The sequence below is a fragment of the Chrysochloris asiatica genome, unplaced genomic scaffold (genome assembly GCF_000296735.1).
Source record: "Chrysochloris asiatica unplaced genomic scaffold, ChrAsi1.0 scaffold00040, whole genome shotgun sequence".
NCBI classification, from domain to species: Eukaryota; Metazoa; Chordata; class Mammalia; order Afrosoricida; family Chrysochloridae; genus Chrysochloris; species Chrysochloris asiatica.
The window spans coordinates 17,307,206-17,317,038 of NW_006408558.1; the positions used below are offsets into that span (position 1 = coordinate 17,307,206).

Below are 9,833 nucleotides of genomic sequence, written 5' to 3' on the forward strand. Positions count from 1 at the left end.
GCCTGCCCTTAACCAAAGTGACTCACGGGCATGTGCTAGGCTCAGGGCCCAGAGGCGGAGGTAGGAGGCGGTATTGGAGATGCAGCCCAGGCAGAACTCAATGGTGTGGATGGCCTGATGCATGAAGACCTCAGAGAAGACAAACTACAGCAGCAGGTGGAAGTGAGGGGCCAGCAAGACCCCCAGCCACCCCGCTCCAGGAAGGCCTACACTCACCTCAGCATGCTCCTCATCTTTGGAGGACCCCACCTCCTCAACAGAGCCCCAGCCGTTCACGCTGCCACCATCCTGTGAGTCCAGGAGCTCAGCCCTTTCCTCGTCCTGGGGAAGGTAGCAGCATCAGCAGCCCCCAGCACCAGGAGGGTGCCCACCCGGTGCCAAGCACCTCCCAAAGTCTCTTCAGGGGCTCAGGATCCCACCTCCCTAACAGTGCCTTCTGCTCCCTGGGTGCCTACCTGCTGTGGGCCAGGATGTGGTCTGGGCAGGTGGTGGCGGCGGTGCTGCCAATGTAGGTACAAAGGTGTGCCTAGTAACAAGATGGGCACCATGGCCAAGGCCAGGACCACCAGTATGTATTGGACCACTTCCTGCAGGTGAGGAGGGCAAACCAGAGTGACCCCCATAACCATGGATGAAGCTGCCCGTGTATACAGAGGCCAAAGAGCACACCTCCCCCAGTGTCCCCCAGGGATGCTGAGTCACACCCCCACCTCTCAAACCCAGTGTTCCTAAGGAATCTGTCATGCAGAGAGGAGACCTCTCAATTCCTGTCAATTCCACCCAGCTCCACACCATCTCCTCTTTAGCTCCCTGTCTGCATGAAAGCAGCTTGTTCCTCAGAAAAGGAAACTAACATGCCAAGTAGTCCACTGATCACGGGCCCCAGGAGCTGGGGTGTTAAGCTGGCTCCCTGGCCCCAGCCCACCTGCCCCTGGTAGAGCATCCGGTTGGTGGGACTTTTGGAGAAGAGGAACATGTTGATGAAGTGGATGAGGATGCTGGGGGCCGAGGCAGCATTAGCCGCTGTGACATGCAGCCACTTGTAGGTGATCATGAAGACAAGGTAACCAAAGAGGCCCAGCAGGAAGATCAGCTGGGGTAGAAACTCTAACAGGAGCCGGTAGTGCTGGCGGAAGTGCCTGGGCCGGGAGGATGACAATTAGGCCACCTGGGTTCACCCAGCATAATCAGGCTGCCCTCATCCACCCACTGAAGCCCTGGCCCCTCACACGTGGTTGAAGACCCCCAGGACCACGCCAAAGGCCATATGGGTGACCCCCAGCACCACAGACATCTTCATCTTGAAGGAGTTGAGGAAGCTCAGATGGTTGACAGCCAGGCTCCAGATCTGGAAGAGGAGGGCAGGAATCACTCAGGTCACCCTGTTTGTGCCTTAGACGCCTTAGCACAATCGGGAACCACCCATTGTGGTGAGGGGCAGTTGACCAAGCCCCAGCTTTGCTGCTTTCCTGCAGAAAAGCCTTGGGCCTCAGTCTCCTAATCTGCAATGCATGTAACACTGTTCACCCTCTGGGCTTGCTGTAGGGATGAATAGAAATGAACCCACACAGGGCCTAGGATGGACCTGGCATAAAGCATGCTGCTACATTGAGTGATGGCTCCTGCCCATAGTGCGGACCCAGAAAGTCAGGGTCAGTCACTCTGCCTGTAGGGCTGGCAAGCACAGGTGCTCAACAGAAGGTAGGGGATGGGGGATGAGGAAGGTGGTGTCATGGGTTAGGCAACCACAGCAAGCGCCCCGGACTCACGGGATCGATGCCGAAGGGGTAGGGTCCCAGGAAGACGCCGGTGACATTGGGGTCCAAAGTGAGCATCGGGTGCTGGGCCAGGAACGCGTCACTGCAACAAGAATGGGAAGCGAGGGTGATAGGACTGGGCGAAGCTGGGAGATCTTAAGTGGGGAGAGCAGGTGGGCTATGGAAGGAGAGGCTCCGGGACTACCGGGAGGAACCATGGGATAGGGTGGAGCCGAGGGACAGCGGGAGGGAGTCGGTCCATAGGGTTGGGCCTCAGTACACAGAATCAGTGTAGGGAAGGCCATGGCGTGGGGCGGAGTTATAGGGTAGGGTCGCAGCCGAGGGGCGTGGCTATGGTTTGGGGGCGGAGTCACGGGATGTAAGGCGGGGCCGTGGAACACGGGGCGGGGCCCCGTTGGAGGGCAACGTGCGTAGGCTACCAAGAGGGGCCGCTAGGTGGGGCCTTGGCCTCACCTCCAGCCGGACTGGTTGGCCATGGTGGCCACACTCCAGCCTGAGGGGAAGATGGTGGTGGCGCGACTGAAGCATTCATTGTAGATGAAGCCAGTGTAGACCGAGAACAGGCCCATGAGCAGAAGCAAGTAGCGCCCCCCGAAGAAGGTCCGCCAGATCTGGGGGAATGACTCGTGAGGGACAGTCCATCCCTGACCCCTTCCCTCTGTCATCCCGTAGGATCCCATCCCGACGCTCACCTCATTCTGTGAGGCCTTGACAGAAGGCCTGTCCTCAGAGAGTACCATGGCCAGGGCGAAGAGGAACATGAGCAGCCCGTGGCCCACGTCGCCAAACATCACAGCGAAGAGGAAGGGGAAGGTGATGATGGTGTAGGGTGCTGGGGGGCAAAGCCAGCGGTCAGCTGTGCCCCCTTCCTGAGATGCCACAGTGACCCAAACCCAGGCCTTTGGGGCCCCAGGAAAGGCAAAGGTGGTCATCGCAAAGAGAATTTAATAACCCACCACTTATTGGTGGTGCTGTGGGCGAGGCATCGGGCGGCTAATCAAAAGATCAATGGTTCAAACCCATTAGCTGTTCTCAGGAGAAAGATGAGGCGGCTGTCTGCTCTTGTAAAGATTTATAGTCTCAGAAACTCTATACAGGGTCACCAAAAGTCAAAATGGACTTGATGGCAGTAGGCTTGTCAGTTTGATGTCTTTCAGGAGCCCTGGTGGCAAACTGGTTAAGCGCACGGCTGCTAACCAAGGGCGGTGGTTTGAACCCACCAGCCACGCCATGATAGAAAGATGTGGCAGGTTCCTTCTGTAAAGATTATGCCTTGGAAACCCTATGAGGCAGTTCTCCTCTGTCATGTAGCATCCCTATGAACTAGAAATGGGCTCAACAGCAAATGTATGTTATTGTTGTTGTTATGTGCCATCGAGTCGGTTCCGACCCATAGTGACTCTGCATAGGATTTCCAAGGAGTGGCTGGTGAGCTTGAACTGCTGACCTTGTGGTTCAAACTGACCTTGCAGTCCAGCGCATTAACCTGCAGAACCACGCCAGGACTCCAGAGGTATGTTGAGTGTTTTAAAATGGAGCTGCAGCCATAGTTCTCGGTTTATTGCACTTCACTTTATTATGCTTTGTAGGTACTGCGATTTTTAAAAATTCAAGGCTCAGGGAAACCCTCTGTGGAGCAAGTCTATGGGAGCGCCCTTTGTATCTGCCTCAGAGCCAGATAATTCCCCCAGTCTGTCAAACTTTTTCATAATGCTATGGCACAGACTAGAGTGTAAACGTAACTTTGATACGCTCTGAAAACCAAACCATTGTTGTGACTCACTGGATTGTGATCCTTACTCTACTGTGGTGGTTTGAATCTACACTATCTTGGAAGTATACCTATAAAAAAAAGTATATACAACAGTCTAAAGAATAGTACAAGGGGACTTCAAATAGCTCACAGAAAAATAGAATTAATAGACGATTCCATTTTTCCATGAACTTTTTGAAGCCCCCTGGTATATAATCCATCATGTTGTTGTTAAGCTTCTGTGGAGCCGGCCCCTGGCTCAGGGTGGTCCCTGTTCACAGCTAAATACAATGCTGCCCAGATCTGCACCTGTGATCAAATCTCTGTAAATCATATGGTTCTCACTGGCTGAGTTTTTGAAGCAGACAGCCAGGTCTTTCTTCCTAGTCTGTCTTAGGAAGTTCTACTGAAATCTGTTCCGCATCATAACCATATGCAAGCCTAGAATGACATGGGGTAGTAGCTGCACATGAGGCTCACTGACCAAGAATATGGGGGAATTGGCTGGGAAGAACACTGGGCTTCATAACCCAACAACCCCTTCTCCCCCCAAAACATGGTGGGGAGTGTGCCTCTGGCTCCGAGGGAGGGTCCAGTCCCAGGGTGCTCACCTGGGTTGACCTCCAGGTAGCGGCCCACGCCATAGGCGTCCACGATGCCCTGGAAGCTGGCTGTGAAGCGGTTGGTTCGGATGAGTGTTGGGGGCATGTCCCGGCAGGGGATGCAGTGAACCACAGCGTTTACGCCCACCTCACTCTGGAGGGCCAATGGGGGACCGAGGGGAGGCAGGATGGACAGAGACATAGAAGTTGGAGTCAGTCTCTAAGCTCAACTGGCAGTGAGGAGTGCTGAGGGCTCACTGGGCAGACACTAGGGATGGGGATCAGGGAGGCAGGCAGTCGGGGCCTTAGGCTTCCCATCTGTGAAATGGGATGATCCACCCAAAGTCAGGGAGCTTGGGGGCAGGTCCAAAAGATCTGGAAATTGTTGGGAGTAGTCCTGATGTGGCGCTGTACGATAAGCACTGGACTGCAAGATTGTTTGAATCACAAGGTCAGCGGTTCAAACTCATCAGCCGCTCCTCGGAAACCCTTCACAGGGTTGCTGTGAGTTGGAACTGACTGGATGGCACTTAACAACGAAACTGTGCTGCACATCATCCAGGTAGCCAGGAGAGGGCACCCCATCCTCACAGGTGAGCACCCATGACTTTCAGCATGGTGACCCTTGTTGTTGTTGTTAAGTGCTGTCGAGTCGGTTCCGACCCATAGCGACCCTGTACAGGGTTTCCGAGGGTGTAAGTCCTTACGGGAGTAAGCCTCATCTTTCTCCCGTGGAGCGGCTGGTAGTTTCGAACCGCTGACCTTAAGGTTCACAGCCCGATTCGTAACCACTATGCTACCAGAGCTCCTTATGGTGACCCTTAGGGGCAGGATTACCCTAATTGTTTCACAGGTAGGGAGTGGGTCAGGGTCAGGTGGTCAGAGCCTGGGGAAGGCTGGATTTAAACCCAGTTTCTGACTTTTTCAACAATTACATGCAGCTCCCAGGGTGCAACTAACTGCATCCCTGGGGCTCTTGAAAAGTCCGAGGTGGTAAAACTTGACCAACACTGACTCCCTGGAGGAAGAAGGATGGGGGGAGGCATGGGGGTCCCCCTCCCCTCATGGGCAAAGGCGTAGGGGAGGAGGCCATGCAGGTCTGCTTTGGTGGTGATAGACACCTGTCCAATGAGGCTGGGGCAGCGTCCCTGTCTGTGCTCACCGAGCTGTCCTGCAGCACTCGCTGCAGGGTGGCCAGGTCCCGTGTTGGGCACCAGGCCTCTGCGATGAGACACTTGTGGGTGGCACTCATGCTGCACTGGTTGAGGACCAGGTACACGGCTTTCATCTTGCGGATCTGAATTTGCCAGGGCGGCAGCAGCCGCTGTACCCGGCTCAACACCTGGTTCAGGAACTGTTCCGTCTCCCCCAGGACCTGGGGGCCAGAGTGGGTGGTCAGGAGGAAGACCTGGGATGGGGAATGGCAGGGGGTCCCGCCTGATGGGGTGGGGAGGAGACCCACCTCCTGAATCTCCTGTTTCTGTTGCTGCAGCTGCTGCCAGACCCCATGGCGGGCTGTCTCCTGCTCCTCAAATGGGAAGACGTGGCAATGGAAACTGGAGGGGATGTGGGCTGCTGTAAGTGGTGCTGGGGTTCTTGGTGGTGTGGGCAGCTTGGACTTGGGGCTATGTGGAGGATGTTGGAAGACTGGGAGGGAGAGCCCCCACCCACAAGGCAGTGTCCGGACAGGCCAGCTCCGCTAGGGCCAGGTAGAGGCCAGGCCTCCGAGGGGCAGTGTGAGGCTCACCAGTCGGTGATCTTGCGGATCTTCTGCCCGATCTGCTGGCCACAGTAGGAGATCAGAAAGGTCATCCAAGTGACAGGCTCGCCCTGCCGGAGCCAGAATCAGGTTATCCTGGAGCCCTGGGCACCTCACTGGGGTCCCCACCTGTTCACCCCAGCCAGACCACCCACCACTTACCGTCACGGGGTCCTCCAATGGCTGCTCCATCTCCTGGAAGCTGGCAATGAGGAAGCCTCGGCAGGCCCTCCAGAGCAGGCGCTCCAGGGCGGGAGCCTTATGCGGCTCCACAGCCCCAGCCACAAAACTATAGAGAGGAGGGGGCTGAGTGGGGGCTGCTCCAAGCTAAGGCAGGACCCCCTACTCCTGGGCAGGGTCAGAGAGGAGAAACCCATGTGTGAGGGAGCCACAGAGACCCAGGCTGAGGAGGAATGGGGCAGCCTGAGTAGGAATTCACGAATGCGCAGGATCTACACTCACTTGACCTTCAGGCTCTGGTGTGGTCCCCCGGAAGACTGGAGCAGGGGCATTCTCTCAGACAGCCCATCTGGGTAGGTGGCTTCCACCTAGGAGGAGGGAGGCACAATGAGTGGGATCCCAGGGACCTGCCCACTGCCCGCTGCCCCCCTGCCTGGGCAGGTGCTGACCGGGGGGCCGTGGGCCTGGCTCAGCACAGCGGCATGGAGCTGCAGCTGGTGTAACTGGGCACGTAGGGTCTGCTGGTTGCCCCGCACTTCACGTAGCTCCTGGGCCAGCCGCTCACTGTCTTCCTGGATGCGAAGCAGGTCTCGGGGTGGGGGCGCTGGCAGCCTCCCCTCGGGTGCAGGTAGCACCAGGCCAGCCCGCCGCACCTCCTCCTGTAGGTACACTGGGCAGAGAGGCAGGGTCAGGAAGCCTTGCCATCCCGAAACCCCAGTCAGCTTGGAGCTAATGACAGGCCCAGACCAAAAACCTCTCAGGCAAACTTCCAGCCCTCCTCCCTCTGAGCTCCAGTGGGGGCTGCTCTAGGGGTCCAGACCACGGCAGAATCAGCTCTCCTGAGCAAGGGGGCCTGGACTGAGTGTGTATCCCACACCGATTGAACATCAGCTTGGAGCGGGATACCATCTAGTCATTTCTGATTCATGGTGACCCCATGGAACACAGCAGACCTGGCCCACAGGCCTTCCTAAACTGTAATCTTCACAGGGGTTGGACAGTGGCTCTGTAGGATAAGCACTGGACTGCGAACCACAGGTGGATTGTTTGAGCCCACCAATCTTCTGTGGGAGAAAGATGAGGCTTTCTGTCCCTGCTAAGATTTACAAGCTCAGAAACCTCACACCTCTACGAATTGGAACTGACTCCACGGCCCTTAACAACAATCTTTATGGGAACAAAGGATCAGCCTTTCTTCCCTTGGAGCACTGGGTGAATTCAAACCTCTCAGCTGCCAGCACTCCCATCTCATCATTGGTGTTGTCTTTGACTTAATTGTGACTCATAAGGCCTCTCTATGACAGGGAGAACTGCTTCAAAAGGTTTTCTAGATTGCAACCTTTACAGGAACAGTTTGCCAGGACTTACTCTCTCAGAATCGCTGGGTGGACTCAAACCCTTGACCTTTGACCTTTCGGTACTTACCTGTCACACCACTAGAAAAACAACAACAACAACTAACCCCAAACAAACATTGCCAGGGAGTCAATTCCAGCTCCTAGTGATCCTCTATAGGGTTTCCGAGACTGTCGGTCTTTGTAGGAGCAGACACCCTTGCTTTCTCTCATAGAGAGGTTGGTGGATTTGAACCACTGACCTTGCAGTTAGCAGCCCAATGCCTACCCCACAGCACCACCAGGGATCTTTGTTGAACCAGCAGAACTTCTCCAATAAAGCTGATGACGGTCAGCTACTCTGTGTTCTCTCTGTCTACCCTGGAGGGGGCAGGGGGCTCCATCTCTTCCTGCTGCAGTCTCCTTCTGGGAGGGGTCCAGGACAGGGGTCCCTCTTGCCCTGGTAGAAAGCTCTGCCCCAGCCTCTCCCCTGTTTAGTAAACGGTGGTAGCTCCCAGTGCCCACAAGGTGAAGTCTGGACTCTCTTTCAATATTCAAGGCCTTTTCCAGACACCCACAGTATTTCCAAGGACACCTTACAGTTGCCCTGTCCTGATTTGGCTCTGCATGGCTGATCTGCATCTGTCTTCCCTGCCTTCCACTTTTCTCAGACCAAGCTCAGACAGTGCCTCCTCCTGGAAGCCTGCCTGGGATGCAGGCCTGGGGCCAACTCACTGAAGGTCTTCTCCAGCTCCTCGCAGCGCCGGACATCCACCACGAAGCGTCTCTGGAAGGCACTCACTGATGCATTGAGCTGTGGTTACCACAGGGAGGGGTCAGTGTGCCCAAGAGGGGGCCAGGGAGGTCCCACCCCAGGGCATGACTCTGCTTAGGCCTTCCAGCCTCATCCAGAAATGCTCTGAGTGTCCAGATGGCCACGTGCTGACCCCAGGCTGACCCAGGCCAGGTCAGTTTGGCCTCAGCCTGGGGCAGCTCTGTTCTTGCTAAATGTCATCAAATTTGTTTCAACTCAGAGCAATCCTGTAGAGGGTTTCCAAGGAGCACCTGGATTTGAACCGCTGACCTTAAAGTTAGCACTCCGTGCTTATAGCTCCGGACTTCCTAAAAACCTAGCATCTATGGCTGCCTGGTTCAAGCAGGGCTGGGGGGCCGTGTGGGGTAATCGATGTAATCTGCAGTCATGACAGCTCTGACTCAGGAGACACCCCCTCCTGCAGAGCAGAGTCACCCCGTAAGTTTTCATGGATGTGACCTTAGCCCAGCCACTGGGGACTCTGATATGGGAGAGATGGCAACTTACCATCTAGAACTAGATACTAGGTTGGTGTCAGTAGTGATGCCCCAGGACAAGGTACCCCCATGCCCAGCCCAGCCCCCACTCACATCTCTGAACTCCACGAGGCCCAGCTCGCCTAGCTGGCTCACACAGGTGTAGGCAGCAGCTGTGGGCAGGAAGAGTTGGGCCAGTACCACCTCCTCGCCCCGGAACATCGCACCCATGGTCCTGTCAGGTGGGCAGGGTGGGGGTCAGTCAAGGGATCTGCTATAGACAGTTCGGGGGTATAGGCATTCCATACACCTCAGCTCATTCAATCCTAGGAGGTTCTGTACCCCATCTGATGAGAGGGCAGGCAGGAGGTGGGGGTGACTGGAGCCTAGTCTAAGTGACGATAGGGTGCTAAACCAACCAGAAAGCAAGCAGTGCAGCTAAGAGGTGGGCCTGGGCTGACTGACCCTAGCCCAGCCTGATGGTCTCCATCAGCTCCCTGTGCCCAGTCCCAGACACCCATACCTCTGTTCATACTGGCCTTTGCACCCACAGCCTCCTCTGTGGCTGATCTCACCCTGGTCCTACTAATCCTTGGAGCCTGCAGTGCTTTAATTGCTTTAATATGGTTCTTTTAACCGGGGCCTTGTAACACCTATGAAATGACAAGGTTGTTATTGTTAAGAGCCATCAAGTTGGTTCCCACTCACAGTGACCCTTTATAAGGTTTCCAAGCGTGTAAATCTTTGAGAGAGCAGAAAGCTTCATCTTTACCCTGTGAAGCAGCTGGTGGGCTCAAACTGCCAACCTTGTGGTTTGCAGTCCAGTACTTATCCTACAGAACCACCATGCTCCCAAATGTTGTTATGTGCCGTGGAGTCGGTTCCGACTCATAGCGGCCATGTACAGGGTTTCCGAGGTTGTAAATCTTTATGGGAGCAAAAAGCCTCATCTTTCTCCCATGGAGCAGCTGGTAGTTTTGAACTGCTGACCTTGTGGCTCACAGCCCAATTTGTAACCACTATGCTACCAGAGCTCCTTATGTTCCCACATAACAAGGTGCAAATAAGGTACTTGTGACGCACCAAGAGGATTGGACAATTTTGCTAATGCAAATTAGGTGCATGGGACCCTTGGAG

The 9,833-nt window shown here is 55.4% G+C and overlaps 1 protein-coding gene across 1 annotated transcript in view; it reads right to left on the reverse strand.

The window, feature by feature from the left end:
- TCIRG1 (T-cell, immune regulator 1, ATPase, H+ transporting, lysosomal V0 subunit A3) overlaps nucleotides 1-8,928 on the reverse strand; it is a 9,417-nt gene extending 489 nt beyond the window's left edge. Inside the window, exons 1-17 of the mRNA XM_006860837.1 lie at nucleotides 8,811-8,928; nucleotides 8,142-8,220; nucleotides 6,522-6,742; nucleotides 6,355-6,440; nucleotides 6,055-6,181; nucleotides 5,881-5,963; nucleotides 5,596-5,689; nucleotides 5,296-5,508; nucleotides 4,143-4,287; nucleotides 2,471-2,610; nucleotides 2,232-2,389; nucleotides 1,770-1,860; nucleotides 1,230-1,348; nucleotides 926-1,139; nucleotides 456-587; nucleotides 217-321; nucleotides 27-144 (exon numbers count right to left, since the gene is read on the reverse strand). Coding sequence (XP_006860899.1) covers nucleotides 27-144; nucleotides 217-321; nucleotides 456-587; nucleotides 926-1,139; nucleotides 1,230-1,348; nucleotides 1,770-1,860; nucleotides 2,232-2,389; nucleotides 2,471-2,610; nucleotides 4,143-4,287; nucleotides 5,296-5,508; nucleotides 5,596-5,689; nucleotides 5,881-5,963; nucleotides 6,055-6,181; nucleotides 6,355-6,440; nucleotides 6,522-6,742; nucleotides 8,142-8,220; nucleotides 8,811-8,927 — 2,242 coding nt within the window. The 5' untranslated portion in view covers nucleotide 8,928. The remainder of the gene's footprint in view (nucleotides 1-26; nucleotides 145-216; nucleotides 322-455; nucleotides 588-925; nucleotides 1,140-1,229; nucleotides 1,349-1,769; nucleotides 1,861-2,231; nucleotides 2,390-2,470; nucleotides 2,611-4,142; nucleotides 4,288-5,295; nucleotides 5,509-5,595; nucleotides 5,690-5,880; nucleotides 5,964-6,054; nucleotides 6,182-6,354; nucleotides 6,441-6,521; nucleotides 6,743-8,141; nucleotides 8,221-8,810) is intronic.
- Between the last annotated feature and the right edge of the window lie 905 nt (nucleotides 8,929-9,833).